General features: G+C 33.5%; 2 protein-coding genes and 1 pseudogene across 2 annotated transcripts; 1 reads left to right on the top strand and 2 right to left on the bottom strand.

Annotated features, from left to right (window-relative positions):
* The first annotated feature begins 2,440 nt into the window (after positions 1-2,440).
* On the top strand, positions 2,441-3,001 carry LOC120152020 (monothiol glutaredoxin-S1-like). The gene has a single exon (XM_039164322.1). It carries the CDS (start codon positions 2,502-2,504, stop codon positions 2,808-2,810), a length of 309 nt encoding a protein of 102 aa, XP_039020253.1. The 5' UTR covers positions 2,441-2,501; the 3' UTR covers positions 2,811-3,001.
* Positions 3,002-5,556: 2,555 nt separating this feature from the next.
* LOC120152061 lies at positions 5,557-9,338 on the bottom strand (annotated as a pseudogene).
* A 4,139-nt stretch (positions 9,339-13,477) lies between these two features.
* On the bottom strand, positions 13,478-16,989 carry LOC120152017 (zinc finger CCCH domain-containing protein 32-like). The gene is made up of 7 exons (XM_039164319.1): positions 16,608-16,989; positions 16,321-16,463; positions 15,912-15,974; positions 15,687-15,806; positions 15,289-15,579; positions 14,889-15,206; positions 13,478-14,232 (listed from the first exon to the last, which is right to left on the bottom strand). The coding sequence occupies exons 1-7, from the start codon at positions 16,699-16,701 to the stop codon at positions 13,831-13,833; spliced, it is 1,431 nt and encodes a 476-aa protein (XP_039020250.1). The 5' UTR covers positions 16,702-16,989; the 3' UTR covers positions 13,478-13,830.
* Positions 16,990-23,739: the final 6,750 nt, after the last annotated feature.

Here is a 23,739-nt window from a genome sequence, read left to right as displayed (position 1 = left end):
TCAAATGTAATGGGATGGTATAAAATTACAATGGATTGAGGGTTAGTTTTACCTCTGTAATAGACTCAATTTATCATTTTCGCTACTATCGTATTTTTGCATCAATTTATCCCTCAAAGTTGTTTAATTACATCATTCTATACCCTGCCCCTAACTTAAACCCCTAAATTTTAAACCTTAAACCATTAGCCCTAACCTCTAAACCATTAGCCCTAACCATAACTTAAGACCCTAAACGATGGTAAATATTTTAAACATCAACACAATCGAACAACTTCAAAAGTTAAATTAATACAAAAATACAATAAGGACGAAATCGATAAACTGAGTATTCTACTTGGACAAAAATTATCTTTTTACCGGTTACAATTTATGTTGCACATTATCCATAATATTAAAAAAATTAACATTATAATCTCAAACAAAAATTTGAAATCGTATCAAATAATCTAAAACAATGTGAATACCAGCTTGACAACTTTCACGTCGACCATGAAGCTAAGAAACATGGAATGGTGAGGCACGTGGTCGAAACTAACGAAGAAAACAACTGCTCCACATATGCTGCTAGCAGTTCAAGACGATGATGCATTTTAATATTTGCAGAATAACTTTCATTTACTTCGACAACTATAAAACGTCTTCTTTTCATCGTTATATATAAAACAAGAACCGGCCAAATTCAGTAGTAAAAGAATTATTGTTATTTCTTAAGATCTCAAGTTCAAACACTTCTTGTCAGAGTATAAACGTTCAATATCAAATAATTGAGACTCTCTTTGAACATATACTATCTTGTATTTAACTCAAATTAATAAAATAAAATATCCTTATATATGGAAAATATTCTTCATAAAAAAATATTCTCCAAAATCTTACTGATTTGTTTTGCTTGGAAATATTTTTAAAAGAACCTCAATAAAATCCAAGTTGCTGTGATGCCAGGAGCCGACTTCGCATTGTTACTTATGATCTTTCATTGTTGTTCTTTTATTTTAGTGGCTCAAAGTACTTCAATATGTACAGGCGAATCAAGAAGAGTTGACATTCCCACACTGTCAGTTTCTTCACCATATCAGTATATATGTACTTGTTATCTTCATCGTCACTCTCTCTCTATTTCATGCAAATCAAGAATATTTCACATTTGTGATGGAAATATTTTCTAGTGTGCTTTAGGCAAAGGAAAAAAGTCGATATCTTTCACATAATATTCTCTTACAGATATCACTAGTAGCATATAGATCAATCCATGCAGGTGCCGAATGCATGGTAGCTCTTCATGCAAATATATACATATATATAAATGATACGTATTAATTGACCCCGGCCTTTCGCTTTATCTCGAGCCAGGTTTGGCTGCTGACAATATTACGTGTACGTGCTCAAATGCTATATAAATATTATATATATATATATATATATACACACTTCCAACACGTTTTATACTTGGAAAAAGTGAAGAGTTTTTTATGCTATCAACAGACAAAGAAGATAAGCAGATGCACCATAACTGTGGGTGTGATTCAAATTGGTGGTGGGATTGAAAGGGTTTCAGGGATAAAGTGACCATGATGGATCCTGTTGTTCTAACATGAGAATATATTCTGACCTGATAAATTATTCAACACCAAACAACTATACGGAGGAATATGATGATAAACATAAGTTATCTCGCATCAGATGCATGATCATGATGATGAGAAGATGAAATGAAGCCCAGTAAACCCCATTCCTTAATGAGCCATTTGTTAATGAACCATGTGATAATTATTGTGGAGTATCAACACAATGATTTAAGGAACTTACTTATAGGAGTCCTTATCTGCATTAGTCAAACTGCAGATAAATGGGAAAAGATATGTTAAAGAATCATTATCTAGCCATTAGCCCGCCATTTCATAAACTAAGAATCATAATCATACGGTGATTACTAGTGATTGTAGGCATTTCCAATAGTTGAGTGCACTAACAATGGGGTGCCATGTGAAGGCATCTTCTTCATGCTTCTCTGTACGGTCATTACGTTTGTAGCTTTTATAGTAAGCATCTCTTTTCTCTCCATTTCCCCCTTTTTTTTCTTGATTTGGAACTTATGCGAATCATTAATTAGATAAACCCAACTTCTTTCTCCACTTCAGCAGAGAGATGCCGCAAAAAGATAGATAAAAATTGAATAAGAATAGAATATGGACAGACTTTGCTCTCTTTGCACGCACATATGCATGTTAAGGATACTGCAGTCATTTAAAATAAAAATAAAAAGATATATATTGTCAATGTTTAATGTAAGGAGATATGAATGTCTTTATCAATTTAATCATCTAGGGGGAATATGAGTTGGAAGATCTTTTGGATGATTTTATTCCTTCTCAACACTGTTTGTTTGACAGTATAATAGGTGTCCGAGGTGGCTAGTTCTTCATCAAGCCTAAGCAGTTTTAAAGTTTCATACAGCTCTCAAATTAGTTACCAAAAACGCTTCTCTGGTGCATAAAGCAATGGATGTGGTGGTAAGTATGGTTGCAGACAGGCCAGTGGTGATCTTCAGCCGGACCACTTGTTGCATGAGCCACACCATCAAGACTCTCATCGGTGGCTTCGGGGCTAACCCAGCAGTTTACGAGCTCGACGAGGTTCCGAACGGGCAACAAGTAGAGAGGGCACTGCAACAGATGGGGTGCAATCCCAGTGTACCAGCTGTTTTCATAGGCCAGCAGCTCATTGGAGGAGCTAACCAAGTCATGTCCCTCCAACTCAGGAACCAGCTTGCCCCATTGCTCAAAAGGGCCGGAGCTATATGGATTTAAAAGATAGAGCATACTTCCATTAACTCAAATAAAGTGATAACTGGTTTCGATACATCTGTGTTTCCCTTTCGGTTCTTGTACATGTCACACTGCCTACGTATTTTTGCAGAGAGTGCTTGTACGCCATATTTGGGGCTGACCAGGGTTATATATTATAGTATTTTCCTTGTACTAACTTGTATTTTCACTTGCATGTGCTTAAATAAAGGTGTATCTGCTATTGTGTACTGCATTGATGATTCTTGTCATCTAATCTGGCTAAAACCTGCTAAGCACATCAGCTCATTTAATTACTTGATTATTCGCAGTAATTGATGAATATGGAAGTGCAAACACCGCCAAAAGGTGTTTAGTAAATTATGCTAACCAGAATGCCTAAAGTGTAAACTATATGGACTAAGGGTATTATAAAAGTAGGGACTAAATTATGCTAACTTAAGTTAGTAGCAAAATCACAAATTGAGAATATTATAGGGATCAGAAACATAATTTAACCTCGGAAATCTGGAGGTTTGCTTGTTCAGTTGTTTCCTCTCGGAGGCTGAAAAATTAGTATCGCAACGGGTTGGTTCGGTTTTGGTCAATTCGATCCGATTTAAAAATATATATTTTATTTGAATTTGACTTGATTTATAAATTATATATTCTTCACTAGAGTCGATTTAATCTGAAAAATATATATCTTTCGTATGACTTTGACCGATTTAAATTTTTAGAATATAAATTTGACCCGACTCGTCTTGACCAATTAAACAATAAAGATTTAACTGAAAAATATTTTTTTAAGAATTATATTATTATCTCTAAGTCGAAGTTTTCTAACCTTGTATTCGAACTCGATCCGACCTCAATCTCTTAAAAATCATATCAGACCCGAATTCAAACTTTTTTTAAAAAAAAATTCCGATACTATTGAATCGGGTCGGATCTAATTCCGTCGTTTTCGGCTTAAATTACCATCCCTAGAACAATCCACCTCCATTTTTCTAGTTCGATCTTACGAATTGGGGACGGTGCGGACGAGATGCGGGCTTCTCTTTCTCAATTAGGCAACATATTGCCCATTCCGAAGCTCTTCCGGTAATAAAAATTTCATCCTTGAATTCTTTTTTTTTAAGGATTTCCGAATTCCCAGTCTCGAAAAAGATTGAATCTCTTTTTTGTCTCCTTTTTTCGCTGATAATTTTTTTCAGGCAATTGGAGCAAGAAATGGAAACCGTAATCAAGGTGTTACAACCTGGACCCCTGGGGATTATCGAGCACAAAATCTCCGCTGAAGAAATTCGCGAGGCAAACGCTACTCTTCTTAGAGCCGTCGAAAATTGGCGAAGGAATGCAATTGTGGAACAAAGAAACGGGGTTTTGAAAGATTACATTCACAGGTAAACAATCATCATGCGGGTGTGTTCTTTTCAGCGTGTGATTTATAGAAGGAACTTTGAAGAGAATGGTAAAAGTAAAAAACTTTTGCTTGGTGTTTATCTTGTTATGTAGACTTTGCTATTAGTTCTGAATAAAGTTATCCAATTTGCCTTTTGGTGGGATTTTTCGTGTATACTGATGAAAGATTATATAACTCGAAACAATTGGACAAAATGGTTCCATTTCTGTTATTGGCTTTTGCTCTTCCCAGTACAGCGAGGATATCTTGTTATGTAGTTCAGGTGTTCCTTTACCTGGATTCGGCATAAATGATTGTACAACGAAGCTCTGCTTGTTAATGACCAAAACCTGTTTTTTATCATTGGGAAATGGGAATAAAAGGAGTAATGATATGCTCGTACCATCAGGTGGTTATCTGCTTCGAATTTGATCCCGCCAGGTATCTGCCATGAGCCCTGGATTTACATAGTGAATCGGGTATTCGTTGTGGATGTTTCGACAGCATAGAGTGTGCTATCGGGCTGAATGCTTGAATCCATGGTTATGCCATTAGGCTTGCATGTAATTCAATGCACGGTCATGGTCTTTATTTGTTTGCAACCCGGCATCGGGGATCAGTTGAGAAAGTACCTGTGTTCCATATTCTTTTTACTTCTGCCTTGTATGCAACGAGACTATTTGATGATTCACTCGGAGGGCCGTAACCCGATGAAGACTTCTGATGATAATTTTCCCAATGACTACAACTGCTACTCGGGGCTGGTGGTGAGAGCAATTCGAAGCTGTTCTTGTAGACCGAAACTACCATCTCAAGTTCCTACTTTTCATGACCGTTCTGATGCAAGCTTGGCCTTTCGAAGCTACTAATTGATAGAACCAAACATATGACAAACAGTTCATCTTCCTTGATGTTTTCCCAGATTAAGATAAATTATCTGAAACAAAGCAGTTGCAACTCCAATATAATTCATCTGTTGGATCTATATATTAACTTAAAAAGCACAGTGATTCTTAAAAGTTGATCGGTTGAGTATCAATTTATTTAACACCAAAATTTTTAAAGATTCTTAAAAGATAGAGATTCAAGTGAAGTTGAACTCGTAATGTTAATAAAGGAAATGGCATAGAGCTGTTCCTGTCTACTTGGATTCACAAATTTTGATTCAGAAATGCCCCTTCTCTCAAGACTCTTAAAAAATGTCGAGGCAATGATCTCACTAAACAATGCAACCCCAGAATCCAACACTCAAGAAAAAAATCATATATATAGATACTATCAACCCTGCAATTAGGCCACAAAGTACCACACTACATGCACATATAATGAGCTATACCTTCATTCCGTTTATCCACACCTAGTTAACTATGATATCGAGTGACGCCTTCTCCTTTGGATCAAGAACCGAGATTCTGCATTTGTTTACCCCTAAAGGCTTCAGATTGTTGATCCTGAATAAAGACTTGAGCTTGCTTAATTTCTTGGTGAATGATTTGAATATCTTGTTAGCAGGCTGAGACCTGACCAACTCGTGTTTCATTGACACGTGATCCTTTTCAAGGTCTGTTGGCCTCATTCTCGTCCTTGCAACTTCGAGTTTCAGCTCTCAGTTCTGTCTTCTAACTGATGCAACTCGGCGAGATGGCTCCACTCCCTGCACCGCTCCTCGAATGTTGAGGGAACTGGCCATTGATTGCACCGAAAAAGAACTGATTGTGTCTCCCATTCATTGCGTTCCGAAGCCTGATTTGCTCGAAATATAGCACTTGGACAGCCATTTGCACCGGTAAGCTTTCGTTCTGTGCTGCATGACTGCAAGCTTCTTGAGATAATTTCTGACAATCTATGGTTTTGCATAGTCTGCATCGTTCAGAATCCTTTATGTACGGATGAACCTGTAAAAAACAAAACAGAAAACGGTTCTAAGAATTCCCAAAGATGACTTAGCTATGAGACTAATTATTACTGTTTTCTTGTGAAATCCTCACCTTGAGAAAGATATCGACAGCTCTGTATAATCCGTCGCTAAGGATGCGAGCATGGTCGGGAAGTAATTCTGCAAGTGCTATGAATTTTGATGGCAGCAAATTTGTGTCCAGTGCAACTTTTGCAAGATAAGTGTCCAGTAGCTTCGATACTTTGAGGATTGAACTTTGTTTGGGAGATCCCGGGCTGTCGAAATCATATGCCATTTCACTTTCATCTCTCATGGGATCATCCTCATCCAAGTTCAAAAATATGGAGAAGATCCTTAAAATTGACTCCGTATCATACAAGGTTGTATGATTGTTTCCATGTGAATTGGCTGGCATTAGGATATCTTCAAGAATTGTCTGGTCTAGTTGCAAGCCTATCCTTCTCTCAAGATCCGATCTGCAAGAAGTGGATGCCGATGAGACCATTGCGGTTTTCAGTAAATTGGAGAGAAAAGCCATGGGAACGAAACTCTTCGTTGATTGAGTCGGCAATAAGCTAACCATGGCTTCAACAATTACCCTTTGTTTCTTTTGCAGCTCCAAGTCCAACAGGCTTCCCCTTACCAAGTGATGATCCTGACGACCAAACCTTGAAGAGAATTATGGGTGTAATTTATCAAAATTTTGCTGATCATGTCCTGTTTTAGACCCTTCGACTTCATGGCCGTTAAAACTCGTTGGAAGAAATCAAGATTAAGAACCTCCAGAGACTTTCCCCACCAGTCGGATGGTGTTTCCGGTTCGATGTTCGGCATAGCTTCTGATGGGAAGTTGTGATCAAGTTTCGAAGTGAGCTGCTCTTTGCATGCATTATTGGCAATTGCATTGATAAGCCTATTATTAGTAGTTATGCAAAATTATTAGTTGTCATACAATTAATAATATTTGTATAATATATAATAATGGTTCATAATGTATTGTAAGTTGACAACAATAATAGTTTATAGTTGACACTAATAATGATTGAAAAGTGACATGACAAAATCTCACATTTAGTCATTGTAATTTAAGGTATTTTCAAGATTAGTCCTTAAAGCTTCTACTATAAATATCCTAGCTCATTTAGCTTCAAAATCATCCCAAAGCATTCTAGCTTTCTTCCAATACTAGAGAATTTAGAGAGTTTCTTGTGAGTTATTTTTTCCTTTTTATCAAGAGAGAATTATCATTGTTTTCTCCTTGGTAGATAGAGAGAAGTTGTAATTCTTATTTTTTCATAGTGAAATTCTTCTACAGTTGCTTGTGGTTTTTACCCTATATTATTTAAGGGTTTTCCTCGTAAATTTTGTGTCTTCTTTATCTTCATTTTTATTTTCTCAAATTATCAGTTGCGATTTTGCTCTATCCGATAGCCGTCTTCCGCAACACCGATTAACCAGGTTGATCTCTTCAGATACAGGCAACAGGTTTTCGCAGCGGTGAAGAACGGATATCGAGCTCGATATGTTTGGGAGTACCATGTCTTTCAGATACCCTTCTGTCCGAGCTTCCAAATTCTTCTCCGCAATCTCTTCTGTCATCTCCAGGAAATGCGATGCACATCTTAACATGGCGACATTCGACAACGTAATCTCGATATTTATTACATAGCAAAACTTTGCAGCTAGCTCAAATGCTTCTGGTCCACCAGGAATGGAAGAGAGATTCATAATCGAAATCATTGCATCCTTCGCTTTGATCAACAACTTACGGATTCTTCCACTCCGAGAAACAAGAGGGAACTGAAAAGAAAATTTACAACCAAATGACTAAAGCTTCCATGAAAATGATGCAACAATTTCTCGGTCACAAGGTAAACATCTTTCAAATACTATATATGCATACATCAGAATTACATATTGGCTGCTAAGGAAATGCCAAAACAGTTTCAGCTTAGCTTTACCTTGTGAAGTGCAAACCTTGATGCTCCTACTTCAATGGTGAGATCACTAGAAACATCAGAAATAGGCCTGCATGAGTTATAACTAGGTTAAAAGTAAGATGAAAAGAGACAAAAACTACAAAATTAAAAAGAAAAAAGGGGGAGAAAGATGAATGAAATTCTACATGCTTGTTAGTGTAAATAGTTTAGACATCATATTGTTGCTTGAAATCATAAATTCCTCACTGCTTCAATTGTAATTGTTTCATTGAACATATCAGTCAATGGAAAAAGAAAAACATGGAGGACCCCAGATGAAGAAACTGACAAGAACACAATAATTATAGCATGAGTGGTGTTGCTTAAACATCACTGCATTCAATAGCCAATAAGGATCATGTTTGCCTATTAAAAGATTAAAAAAATCTACACAGCAGAACTGGTTCTAGTTTGGAAGTGGAAAAAACAATTAAACTATTTTACATTCATGAATATGAATTGCTGGGAACCAAATGGGACCCTTAATTTGATAGCTGTGTGTGTGTGTTTTTTTTTTTTTTGCATTCTAAGAGGATAAAGAAACTGTTGATAGGGTAGCTTATGAGAATATAGCATGTTGTATTATTGATTTTTTAGGATAAGAACACATCACCATATCCGGTAACCGAGCCTCGTGGTGCCGTCACTTAGGACGGAAGACTTCCGAGGTCAATATCTTAGCTCAGAGGGGTTAATCTGTCAAATTCTACATGATTGTATTCAGTCAGCAAGTGGTGATGTAATTTACTTGAAGAGCCCGGGGGGGGGCTTAGATGAGCTTAAGCCATTGATATAAGAAAAGGTTGAAATCCATGTACTTTTCTGATAACAGTTATTGGAAAAGTTATTGCACAAAGATGATTGCACTCTTTTCATAAATTATGAACCTAGGAAATAATACGTAGCAATATATATACTCTTGTTGTGTCAGAAATGAAGAATGAAGTTGGAAAACATCACTTTCCAAACTACTGAAAATAACCTTAAAAATCACTCTGCAACAAAGCTAGATTTCCCATAAACAACAGCAACAAAGAAGAAGGAAGTTATTACCATTCAGTAGCATGCCTTGGACTTGGACGAAAAGATCTCTTCCCTGATATAGTAGGTTTCACTTCACCAAGAGTAATAACGCCCATCTTCTCAAAAACCTGGAAAATCTCAGAGTTTAGCCCTATGAAAGTTATGAACCACAAGCAGCCACTAACAAGTTAGCAATACTCCATGGTTTCTGTTGCTGACAGGTTGTTGTTTAAGGACACAAAATCTCTCCTTTTCTTCTCGTAATGATCTATATTATGAAGGAGAAAGGCTGGACTCGGGGGTGAGGTGGAACTAGAAATCATGCATGATTAAAGGGTGGTGATGGCTTTAAAATATACTTTTAACGAGTGTTATGTACACAACGTGCTTTAATCTAAAGTCATTAACTATTTGGTTGTTTGTACTTTTTAGTGAAAGCCAGTGAGAGATGACCTTCTTTTTGACATGGTTTTTATTTATGAAGAAAAAAAATATTGCAGGAATCCTAAAGGGTTGCCTTGCTTTTTAGGGATGTAATCATGGCTAGTGAAAGCCACCCACATAAAATATTAGCTTAATTAACTCTTATATTATGTGTAAAGTCTTACTAAAGTAGGGTATCAAGAGGATGAGTTGGATCACATGTAATAATTAATACCACTCTCCTCTGTCCATATTACATCACTCAAAACTACTTTAAATTTTGCATATATATATGTATGCATGCATATATAGCCTATGTTAGGTCCTAGATAGAAGCCAAAGCCTGTAATTATAGTCATTTCTTTGTCACAATCACTAGGACATTACCTTAACGGGCTACAGTTACCTTACACAAACTTTGGTGCTAACACACTATTTATATGATTAAATATGAAACTCCTAACAGCTAGTTAGGGGTGGAAATGTTTACAGATTCAACCATTCTAACTACAAAAATATCCATCTTGATATTAATAGTGTTGGTTTTATTGTGTCAAGCTTCATTTAACCTAAACAAGAGTGTATATATGTACTCTTGGAATGGCAAACTGTTGGATTAATTATGATCAAAGATTGCATGGATCAAGTGGTAATAATATCCAATCAATTCTTGTTTTTCCCCTCTTTTGTACATTTAATTAGCTTTAAAGTTTGTCTCATAACATCCTAGCCCTCATTATATCTGGATGAGATGAAATTATTCCGACATTATTTTTTGATTTACAAATATTCTGATATTATTTTTGATTTACAATATTTAAATTAAGAATTTTAGGGTAAGGAATATCTAATTCTTTATTATTTGACTCGATAGATAGTGATGATAAAATGTCACTTTTTTTCCTTTCTTGGTTAGGCTTGATAACATCATTATGTTGTCCTCCTCTGTGTTATGTGCATGACTACTCAAATTCAATTAGGAATTTTTTTTTCTGGGGTGTGGGGGATTAAGGTTTGATTTTCATTTAATTGTTTATATTATCTCTTAGGTAGGCACATCATGAGCAACTTATAGGTCTCTTGTGACAAAAGACCTCTTAACTTTTGACTTTTCTTTCTTTTGAAATCCCATTTCATTAGAGCACACACCTTTAGATTTTTAAATGTTTGAACCAGGCATTATGACATTGAGCACCTACACCAGGAAAAAAGAAAGCAGTTTAACAGATTGGTTTTAACATGTTCACCTGTATTAAAAGTTCAACATATCCATATCGAACATGTACGAGTTGATCTTCGGTGTTCGATTTGAAATGAGAAATCCCGATTCCGGGTTCGATTTCTTTCAGAATGTCCCATTAAACCTGTATCAGCCAAGAACATGGGAGGACAGAGCCCAGAGCTGGACATTGATACCAAAAGCCAAAAGGGGATTTTCTCTTGGCCCTCTTTTTTCATTTTGTTTTCGAGTAAAACACAGGTGAAGAGGGGGAAATCAGTTTTGAATCATTAGTACAGCAGCTGGACAAGCAAAGCAAAGTTGGTGCCTACAATTATAGTTACAGTGAACATGTGAGCCCGCCCTATTATATTATCATAGTGACTTGCTGCAAATAAAAGGTTGTTGATCGTGTGGGGGTGTATGTATATGCTTAATCATGATCTTACTATAATCATTTATGAAGCTGAAGATTTTTTAACCTGTTCTGCACTTTCTGGTCTTTGCCATGCTCGAATCAAAGGGTTACTTTCAAAATATTGAACCATTGATTGTCTAAGTGTCTTCTTGCACGTGGGTTTGTTCATTAAGAACAGCTCTTCGGCCCTGTTTCTTCACATCCTCACCCACTTTGAAGCCATTTTTTTGTAAGAAGGAATTTATTAAGAACGTAAAGAGTAACAAACAGTTTGATGTCAAAATTTCACTTAACATGGCTATTAGGGAAACTATACGGTTGCTTTCATGCAAGTAAAACATGGGAGTTTATGGCCATTTGGCCATAAGTTCAAGCAAAGCAGGAAACATGGCTTTGTCATCAAAACAGGGAAACACTTAAAAAGTGATGGTTGCGAATGCACAAAAGTTCAACAGTGATTTACCAACTGATTGGTTCAAGTGGTTATTAACTTGATATCGTTTAAATAGGTCTCGAGTTTAAATTTGAGTTCGAGTAGACAGAAAATCTTCATTGTCAATGCGGATCGATCCGGATGAGTGGGGATGAAACCCTGGAAGAAGAATCGAAAGGACGCATGTACCACTCTCCTCCAGTGGCCCTCCTCCCTGTGGTTCATGAAGATGGGGCACGAGTCTTTCTTTGAATTTAGTTAGCATCAGTTTTCTTTTTTCATTTATTTACCAAAAAAAGAATGTAATGTGCGCCCTCTGTCCACTGAATCCGGTGAAATCCAATGATTAACTATTTAACTTCCCCTATTTAACACGAGCAAAAAAAATATTTCGTTACAAAGGAATTGTTATTATATTTTAAGGACCTGAGTTTAAACACCATAAATATTAAAATATTAGTATTTAATGTCGAAAGATTGAGAGTTATTGGTAAACTGTCTTATACTTAGTTCAGATTTATTAAAAAAATAAGCCACCTATTTGATTTATGTAATTGTCCCGTCTAGCAATTGAAAAGTATTTTTTGGTTAAAGCTATTTTTATATCCAGATAATCTTTTGAAGAAAAAAAGAGTTTAAAAAATATATTTTTCAAAAGTTAAGAAAATCACTTTTTGTATTAAAAACTATGTTTATTTTATAATTTATGTTGTTATATTTTCTATCAAGATATAGTAACATCATCAATAAATAAACTTTTGAATTTTTTTATAAGAGTTAATTGCATCACATGTCCCCAAACTATATCCCTCATTTTAAATTGATCTTTAAACTTTTGAATATTTCAATTTTATCCCCAAACTATGACCCTCATTCCAAACTAGTTCTTAAACTTTTGTGCATTCTAATTTCATCCTTAAACTATGACCCTCTTCTTGAATTTGTCCTCAAACTTTTGAATATTACAATTTTATCCCTAAACTCATCCAAATTTATAATTAGTTTCAATCATAATTTAACCTAAATTTTTTTTACATATAATAATATAACTTGGCGTAATGATTTTATTAACAAGAGATGTGATTAGTATCTACGTATAGTTTGAGATGAAATTGGAATGTTCAAAAAGTTCAATGACCAATTTAGAATGAAGGTCATAGTTTGGGTATAAAATTAAAATGTTCAAAAGTTTGAAGATTAATTTAAAACGATAGTTATAGTGTAGGAATGAAAATGGAACATTGAAAATTTTATGAACCAATTTAAAATAAGGGCAATACTTTAAGGACATATTATGCAATTAACTCTTTATAAAAAAAATCAATTAAACACTCAAATTCAACTAAAAAAATAAATAAATTCCTCTATTACATTAATATCATTAATATCATGGATTATGTTAACCCCGTCAATTGTTACATTAGTATCTTAATGATTTCATCAATCAAATGATAATATTAATAAAGAGTTTAAGACCAAACTAATACAACTAAAAAAATGGGATACAACCAACAAAGTTAATTCAAGTGGTAAGCAACTTGATTCCACTTACGTAAATCTCGAGTTTGAGTTCTTGTGAATACAAAAAATCTCTGATGGAAAATTCACCCACCAAAATCAAGTATGTAACCAGGACCGATTCGAATTAGGAAGGAGAAAAAAAAAGCGAGATACAACATTTTACTAATTTAAGAAAACTAAAAGGGCAAAATTACCCCCTTAAATCATTTTTGTAAATAAGTTGACCCCTCATGAACAGAACTATCCTTGAGGCAAACATAAATTGTCTCCATCAAAGCTTTTCCCACCTACACCCTCGACAAAAGCAGAGCAATACCGACACCTTTTAGCCCTTTCAATATAGAAAAAATACAAACATGGGGAAGGGGCATTGAGAACAATCCAGGTCATGTGTTCATTGCAAAATGATGTACATAACACATCAAGCTCAAAGGATAGTCACAGGCTAACCTGATATGGTGGCTTTATGTTGTGATTATTTGGAAGGTATACTACATACTCTGCTACAACAGCTTATTGCAGATAATTTTGACGGTAATAAAAAATACAAAGCTAGGCATAAATACAATTCAGTTCTACTCTGAGGTAATGCAGATTGGTTGATAGGCCTTGCACCTGGTAAATGTAACTTTGCACAGTTGACTATAATGTACTCATATCTATTAATAGAAGAAGAAAAACCTCCCATATCTGCCAGGTAATGAAGAATGGCTCTTGCATTTTACATCAATTTGTGCCACAAACCTCGCCACCCTGTCTTGTGCTTCTGCTACTGCTTAGAGGAACAGAACTCTGATTTGAAAGCTGCAAATCGGAAAGGGGAACGGAACCTGACTGCGAAAAAATCAAACCAACCGAACTACTAGATGTGCCAGCAGAAGAAGGAATTCTGCTCAAATAAGAATCCTTCTTAGGACCGGGAATAAGCTCCAGATGTAAATCAGAAGAAGATGAAGCAGGTGCCAATGTAGCCAGTAAAGACCCAATTTGATAAGGAGCAACCGGCATATCAATTAGAGATGATGCTGATGGACTAAATCTTATTGTTCCCACAGGGTGATCGAATTTGCATGTGGACCCAAACTTGCAGTGTCCATTCTGCAAGTAGAATGAACAAGGCTGCATACCCTGTTTACAAGAAAGAATCAAATCACACCAAGTTTTAAAAACTCGAGTAATTAGGATAGACACTGCATCTCAACATCACAGAACTGTGAAAGTAACTAATTCTAATATCCAATGACAACTTTGATGAATCTAAGTCATCTAGTAAGCAATAACTAGATTCCTGAGTTCTAAAGGCCAGAAAAAACCCTTCAACAGTATACTATTTGCAGGTGTAAACAATAATAAAAGTGTTAAAAGTGTATGAAGAAATCTCAAATCTATTAACGATGACCATTATTGAAACATTCTCAATCTTACACTTGAGCATTGATTAAAAGTGAAATCAAAGGTAAAAAGGCTATCACTACACTTGAGCATTGATTAAAAGTGAAATCAAAGGTAAAAAGGCTGTCGCTTCCTTTCTTTCCTATCTAAAGAACAAAACTTTGAACTCCATAGTAGATAAATTAAAAAACAGAATCTCAGACTTCTAGGGCAGTCGCTCAAAGTCAATTCCAGAGGTATTTACAATATATTAATCTAACCAAACTTGCTTTAAGAAAGCAAGATTTTGAAGCCAATATCCCTATAAAAGCAAAGTCTAAGTGACAGCATTCTAACAAAATGTCATCTTGAGCATAAAACACAAGATAAAGAGATTAAGAGTGTTCACATACCGGATGTAAAGGAAGTCCCATTGGATTGAGGGCACAATTTGTTCGTGGCAGAACCCTGTCTTTGGGATGATGATACCTACAAGATGATCCAAATTTACAATCACCAGTTCTCAAATAGTATTGGCATTCAGGTTCACCGGGTCTCTCTGGGAATGTTTGTTCCTTCTGGTAACTGCTTGAAGGATCAGTAGAAGAGGACAAGGAAGAATAGGGTCTCACAAATGAGGGTGTTGAAGAAGATAGCTGCGTTAGTCCATAGAGTGAAGTTGCTTCAACAGCCGGTTGCGCACCAGGAGAGAGTGCTGGGCTTATGGGCGCCTGCACAAAGCAAGTTAAAAACAGCTTCAGGAATCCCATTAACTTTGGCATTATTGTAATGCAACAATGCTGATTATCCTACCGAATAATGACTCCAACCCGGAATAGGAACTACTCCAGGGGAAAAGAGCACAGGAACATAAGCCCCTTGAACATATGAACCAGGCATTAGTGGAGGCCTTGTCACTCTCACACTGGTGGATGCTCCCCCATATTGTTCAGGCATAGTACCCGAAGGAGACTGCACCGACTGATAAAATTGAGGTGCAGATGCTGGCATTGATGTGCCAGCTGGCTGAGGATGATGGAATTTACAAGTAACACCAAATTTGCACTGCCCCATTTTCAAATAGTAGGAGCATTCTTCCTCGTCCTGTTAATGCATGCACATCAAACCAGTTCTGGAAGTTTTTAAGAATACTCAAATAGATATATACAAATTGAGAAAGAAAAGATGAGAAGAGAAGAGATCATCCAAACCGGTCGTAATGGATATCCATATATATTAAGTGGAACACGGCTAAAGGATCCACCTCCGTGTTTTGGATGGTGAAACTTACAGGATGCACCAAATTTACAAGTCCCGGTTTTTAAATAAAACTGCAATAACCACAAAAGCACAAGTTAGGGGGGAAATAAAGAAAAGGTCTTTGCAACATTAATTAGAAAAGGGGCTGATTCATTAACAAATATTTTTTCTTTTACCTGGCATGCTGGTTCCCCAGGTCGTTCAGGGTACTCCCCTGTAGCTCTTACAGCAGCCTCAACCTAAATGGCATCACAACCAAATAAATATGAGCAACTAAACTCTGACAATAGGCTTAAATCGAAATACATGGGGAAAAAATCATTCCAGACATCTGACAGATCATTAAGAATATAAGAGAAGGGCTCCTTGTATATCGATATGAAACTATTAAAATTAAATTCACTTAGTTACACCTCATCTGTCGCTGTTAGCAGTCAAATGCAACATCAATAAATACTCTTCATTCTATTTCCACTAACCAATATCAGTTGAATGTAAAGAACCAGACAGTACAACTGAAATCAATAAAGAAAAAAGAAGGAAAACCACATTTATTGAAGCAAACGATAAAAGGATTTTACTCACCGCAGCACGGTTGCGAGGGTGATTGTACCGGCACCTAGTACCGTACCCGCATAGACCGGTTCGCATGTAGTAAACACAGTCAGGTACCCCAGGCCGTTCCGGGTACGATTCAGTACCTCTCAACGACAACTGCCACATCGATTCTGCATTAAACCAAAGAAATACTACTAAAACACCTAATTCACTCTCCGTATGGCAAAAACCCTAAATCCCCGGATAAAATTAAGTTCTACCGAGGTGATACCGTTATAATGCGGGTAGAAAACCGGGAAAATAACGGAAAATACCTTCCAAGCCAGTTCCGGGACCGGCGGGGCTCCATTCGGGCTGGTGAACCGATTGCGACACGCTCCGTGTCGGGTTTCGACCGTACAACTCCATCGGAAACGGAGGGCGGGGCGGGTTCTGTTACTTCTGACTAGCTTACCAACTACAGAGAGAGAAAAAATGGAGGCTCTACACTCTACAGAGAACAATGGAAGGTTATAGAATGACCGGAAAGAGGTCGATCGACGGTGGAAATAAGCTGAGAAACAATGAGGAGGAAGAAGAGAGGTAGAGATTATTTGTTTTCCCTGTATTTGAGCTTTTGTTTTTTCTTCTCTCTACATTCTCTCTCTCCCTTGCTCTCCAATACCGTACGTCTGGGTTCGGGGCCCATTTTACAGCTTCGTTTATTTATTCATGTTTTAATGTCTAGTGATATTAATAAGGATAAAGTATGAAAATGGTCCCGACTATATAGGATCATGTTTATTAAGTCCTTTAACTATTAAAATTTATAAAATGATCATTCGATTATACAATGTTGCTTTGTTAAGTTTTTTACTATTAAAAGTTACAAAATGATCACTCGATTATTCATTATGTTTTAAACTCATCCTTTTTCATTTCAGTTGTTTAAGTTGAACGTTAACATGATGATTGAGATTTTGTTATTAGATTTTATCATATTAGTGTCAATATGTTAACGTTCAGCTTAGAATATCATCTATTTCTTAACGAAAAGGGACGAGTTTTGTACGTAATAAATAGTCGAGTGATTGTTTTGTAATTTTAAATAATGGAGAGACTCAACAAAGCAACACTCTATAATCGGATGATCATTTTATAACTTTTAATAATAAACTATCCAAGCTCACATAGAGTTTTTTTAGGTTGTGAGAAAATTATTTTTTAAAATCATATTAGTATTTTAGCAAAAATAGTTAACTGGATTATATTTTGGATTAAATACGTGGAATTATAAGGGTGCGTTTGGTTCACGGAATGTAAGATTACCAGTGGGAATAAAAGATAACCAGGGAATAGGATTACTGGGAATGTTGTATTTTGTGTTTGGCAGGAATGTAAGATTACCGTGTTTGGTTAAAGGAATAAAAGATTATTAAAATGTATATTTGACCAAATTGTCCTTATTATATATTTGTATAATATTACAAGTTGTAAAATATTTATATATTTTCTTTAAAAAATTAAATTCATAATATTTATATAATTTTTTTACAAAATTAAAAATATAAAAAAGGTTTAATGAAAGGGTAAAATTTTATTTTAACCCCTGAACTTCATATAAAATTTTAATTATAGATTTTTTTGTAAATCTAAAATAATTTAAGGATAAATTTGTAATTTAACATTCGTATAATTTTTATTATTCCATGACAGAAGAAGGATATTTTTGAAAAAAAATAAAAATTTAAGGGCATTTTAGTCTAAAACACCGGTAATGTTACAATACCTAAGAGAATGGGGGTAATGACATTCCCGGTAATATACCCCAAAAAATCCACTATTGGTAATAAAACATTACCGGGAATGACATTCCCGGCCAAACCAAACGGGGGAATGTGGATTCCATTCCCGGGGGAATCCCACATTCTCCCATCCAAACGCCCCCTAAGAGTAAAGAAATGAATAACGTCGAATTAAAATATAAACTCAAAATTTAAATTTATTATACTTATGGTAGAGGGACCAAAATTTTTGTTGTGTCGAAACCAGGGTTTAGGCATAACCAGGCGTAAAACATGCAACCGACACTTGTTTGAAACGGAAATGACTCGTATAACCTTGTACTTCGTTCAAGCGAAACAACCAAATTTTAATTCAAAATTAATATTTGACATATTGTTTTTAATATGGGTAAATTACATCAATGATCACTAATGTTTGAGTAATTCTTTATTTTCTTACTGAAGTTTTAAAAGTGGCAAATTGATCACTAACATTATCGATTTATAACAAAATGATTACTCCACCGTTATCTCCGTCAAATTGATGACGTAGTAACATTAATATAAAGGTTAATATTCAGTTTTACCCTTATATTACTATTAAAATATCAAATAATAATATCAAATTTACCCTGAAACTTTTTAATTTGAAAATATAAGAGACTATATCGACCCTTATCGGGCAAAAATAACGACATATAGCTAACACCAATAATTATGAACAAAAGTGAAGCAAATTTATGATTATTTGTTCACCAGCAATTGAGTTCGCCATAGTTATGACTGTTATACCTAGAATCGAAGTGGATATTACATACAAAACTACTCCAAATGCGGCTGCGCACAAATAATAATACAAAAATAAAGAATGATCAAAGCAATGTCAAAAGTATTTGGTTTCCTTATATTTAACTATCTACAACAAAATCTTTTAGTTTTGCTGAAATTAAAGAAATTCATAAAGTAAATCCACTACAAATTAACTTATTAGAATCTATTGTGATATTTAAGCATGGTACAATTGTAGTCCCAAGAACTAAAGAAAGAAAAAGTTATCAATTATAAATAAAATGTGTATGTTTTAAATATGGGTATAAGCATATGTAAACTAGAGATTCGGGAGTTAGTCAGATTCAAAAAATACTTTTCTACATTACAGTAGTAGTTGTATTATTTTTTTTGAGTAGAGAAATGGTGAAAGGATAAAGAGTTTGTTTTTGTGTCAACTAGAGCTTTTGAGGAATAGATCTGAGAAAAAAATGAAGTTAGGTAACACAAAATTATTACAACGATGGAAACCATGGATAAATGTGTTATTTCAGTATCAGTTAAAGCTTTTGCTACAAGGTTTTCGTCACTTGCTCCCTGGTTCGGATGACCTAGTTTGCTTAATATATCAACTTCAACATAAAATTCACGTTATCCTTTATCTTCTTTGGATGTTGACACCTCTATTTTTCTTGATCGCAATAACTTTCAGAATACATAAAGATAACATTTGTATGTTTTCTATTACTTTTTGGTTCATTACCGCTTATTGAAGCATAACTCATGCATGGAGCAAACAAAACTATTGCTATACAAATATTAGGAAAATTATAAATACCTCCCCTGATCATTCAAAGATTTAAGTAAAAACTAACCCACCATTTTTTGGTCATTCACCAATAATGTTAACATTCAAAGTAACATCATCAGTTTTGTATCTTTTCTCGAAGTTTACAAATTGGTTAATCCCCAACCAACAATCGTTTGAACCTTTTATTTTTTTAAAATTAAAAAATTTGGTGGTAAATTTGATATAAAATTATTGTTTAAGAACATAATTGATGTTTCAAAGGTAGTTTAAGGGTAAAATTTAATATTAACATTTTTATTAAATTTGTCACATCATCAAATTAACGAAGATAATGGTGGAGTGATCATTTTGTTACAAATCGATAATATTAGTGATCAATTTGTTACTTTTGAAATTTTAGTGAAAAATACAAAAACTTACTCAAACAATAGTGGTCATTGGTGTAGTTTACTCTTTCAATAATTGGGGGTAACTACAATATATTGTTTGTTTATAATTTTTTAATTTATTAACAACACTTATACACCTTACAAACGTAATTATTCGAACTCATAAATTTTAAAGATAACAACATTTATTTATTTTTCATTGAGACCACTTAATGAGTTATTTTTCGTATTATTAATTATTTTTTATAAAATATTAAGATATGTTATATGTTAAATATTTATTTACTTTAATTGTTTTAAACATATTTAAACATAATTCTTATAACCTTAAGACCATTTGTAAAAAAAAATTTCTGCCAATGATATAAAGGGTAAACTATTAGTATAACTACTTAATTGTTATATATTTTTCATTTTGATTATCAACTTGAAAAATTATCAATTAGACCACTTAATTACTTAAGTGTGTCAATCAAACCAACAAGTCGTTAACCTTTGGCAGAGGAATTGATATTTTCAAGCTATATAGGGTATTATTTTATTAGATATATCGACTATTAAAAATTATAAAATGATTCTTCGACTAAAGAGTGTTATTTTATTGAGCCCCTTAACTATCAAAACCTATATGATCACACAACTATTCATTGTGTTCTAAAATCGTCTTTTTTCGTTAAAAATTGGTGGTGTCTAATCTGGACGTTAGCATGATGATTAAGATATGATAGTCGTTTTAGATTTCAGGATCATATTTTATCAAATCACAATCAGTAAGATAACGTTAAGCTAAGAATACCCTCATTTTCAAAACGAAAAAGGACAAGTTTATCATATTTTATAATTTATATCCCTTGCCCGGTTGCCCCCTTGTTCTTGGTTATTACCGCATTCGGTTCCCATGCTTCTCATTTAGAACATTTTAAGAAGACAGTTGTAAACATGGTTGTGTTTGTGTAAGCATTTGATCAGCGGTTGGGATACGACAATTCAAACTAGTCGTTATCTTAATGTCTTCCACTAATTTCATGATGTGCTGTGTTTGGATGACAGGGACTTAAATTTTCAACTTAAATTCCTCACATTCTCTTTTTCACTTTTTATCCAAAGAATACCCATCAAAAGTAGGACTTGTGATTACCAAAAAAATTATATGTTAACAAAACTTAACCCCCCATAAGACAAGGCATACCTTTTTATTTACTTTTGTTTATAGAAAATAATTTCAATTCCTTTTAATTTCTTAAAATGGTAAAACATGTTTGTGAAATGGAAATCATTGACGGAACTTGGTGATAACGTTTGAGGTAAATTTAAATTTTAAAAAATTTAGAAGTTTAAATTAAAATTTTTGAAGGGTTCACTTTACATTTTTCTAGAAAAATTGGTGTATAATTATAATTTTTGATAATTTGAGAAGCTTATTGAGAATTTTTAAAAATTATGGGAGAGATTTAACTAAGAATATTAAAAAAATAAAAATAATATAGGTTTCTCAAATTGAGGGGACCAAATTAAATGTTTTAAAAAATTTAAAAGCCTAAACTTTAATTTTTTTAAAAATTTTTGTGGGGCCATGGCCCCACTAGCCTCAATTACCTTCCGCCTCTTATGGGAATGAAAATTTATCTTTAAAAGTATGAATAATATACTGAAGTTGAATAATATATTGACGGGCTGGTTCAAGTGATATTAATTTAATATTGTTTAAGTATGTTTCGAGTTTGAATCATTGTGTATGTAAAAAAAAATCGTTAGAAGATTCGCTCATTGAAATTAGATATATTGCTCGAATCAGTCAGAATTAATAAGAAGAAACCTTAAAAACTGAAAAGGTAATAAAAAAATATCAACAATATCTATTTTTAATAATAAAGATGTGATATTTATTTACCTATTCAAAAAATATTTAAAATCTATTAAAAATGTGATATTTACATGCACTCGCGAGAGTATGGATTTGCATGTCCTTAAGCTTAAACACTTGAATGGCAAAATTTACACTTTAACCCTTTAAGAATCTAACACTAAAAATATAAGACAATGACAACTTTTATATTTTGACCTGACAAATATAGAATTTTAGTTTAATTTAAAAAAATAATAATTAAAAGTTAAATTAATAATAAGATTTTATTTTCATATTTTGAAAATTACTAATTTAATTCTATCTCAAGAAAAGTACGACTTTCTCTATAACTTGAACTAGAATTAAATATTTGATATCTTAAAAAATTGAAAAATAATGTTTTCAAAATCAATTTATGAGTTAATTTTACAAGCAAAAATAGTATAAAATTAAACGAGAGTTTGATTTTTTTTAAATGGTTTATAAATATGAAAGTATGAATTATAATTTGAATATTTTATGGTATGTTTCTTAACAAAAACAATTAAAGTAACTTATATTTTAATTACTAGTTTGTAAACATTTTTTACTTTAAAGTTTTAATAAATGAATTTTAATTCACGTTTTTAAAAAAATAGGAGAATAAAAATAAAAATAACTTCTAATTTTGTAAAATCAAAACACACCTAAATTTATGAGAATGGACAAAAATATTTTAAACAAAATGAAATTATAACAATAAATATGTAATAGTAACATTTTAGAATATATATATTTTATACAAAATTAAATAAATGCGTTAGGATTCGATGAATCTCAAATTGATCAACCGAATAATTTGTCAACAGGGGTGAATTGGCTTTTTGAGTATAGAGAGAAAGGATAAAAAATATGAAATAATTTGCACAAGGATTTATAGTGGTTCGAATTCTTAACCAAGTCTACATCCACTACCTAATCTCTTCACTTATGATTTTCTAACAAATTCACTAATTTGTTCTTTCTTTTTCTTTGACAAAGATATAAAATTTACAACTCTCTAGCTTTTTAAAGGCTAAGCTAAAACCAATCCCTTTACAAAATGAATAAAAGATGTAAACAAAAAAACCTCTTTAAAAAATGTGTTTAAAAAAATTAGGCTCACAAGAAAATAATTAAAAGATTTGCAATGAGCTTAAACATACTTATGTACAAGAGAAAATGAAAGATAAAGAGTGAAAATGTTTTTCTCGATCTTTATTGCTTGAATAGTTGATGTCCAACCTTCTTAAAGTGTCCTCAACTTGTTTTTATATGTTAGAATGAGTTTGTTGCAGTTTTGGAGTCGTTGGGATTAATTTTTTGCAAAATAAAATTGCCCAAAACATGGAGTATCGATACTCTTTTCATGAGTATCGATACTACATTTATAATATTTAAATAAACTAGCTGTTAAATACCGTTAGACTTGACCAATATTGATACTATGTTTCATGGTATCGATACTACTGTGTAAAGTAATATCGGTACCCTTTAAGTATCAATACCTATTTTGCATTTTGGGATTTGAACAATTTAAAAAACAACAGGTAGTATCGATACTACCTAGAGAGTATTGATACTTCTCTTACCTTTGGTATCGGTACCACATGAACAATATCTGTACTATTCATATAGTATAGATATTGTAAGAACAGTATCAGTACTACGTACCCAAAAAACTGTTTTGGGATCAAATTCTAGTTTAAACTTTGAACAAATTCAATTAAGTCCAAAAATATTTTGTCTTAATTTGTTATATCAAAAATATTATAAAAACATAGTTCAACAAAATGTATTTTTTGTTGTCTTCTCTGATTATTAAGGTTCCGTCTTAATTAATCCGAACCA

This window comes from Hibiscus syriacus, unplaced genomic scaffold (genome assembly GCF_006381635.1).
Source record: "Hibiscus syriacus cultivar Baekdansim isolate YM2019G1 unplaced genomic scaffold, ASM638163v2 tig00111084_pilon, whole genome shotgun sequence".
In the NCBI taxonomy this organism is placed as follows: domain Eukaryota; kingdom Viridiplantae; phylum Streptophyta; class Magnoliopsida; order Malvales; family Malvaceae; genus Hibiscus; species Hibiscus syriacus.
Note: the sequence above shows the minus strand (reverse complement) of the source record. Positions and strands in the feature narration are given on the sequence as shown.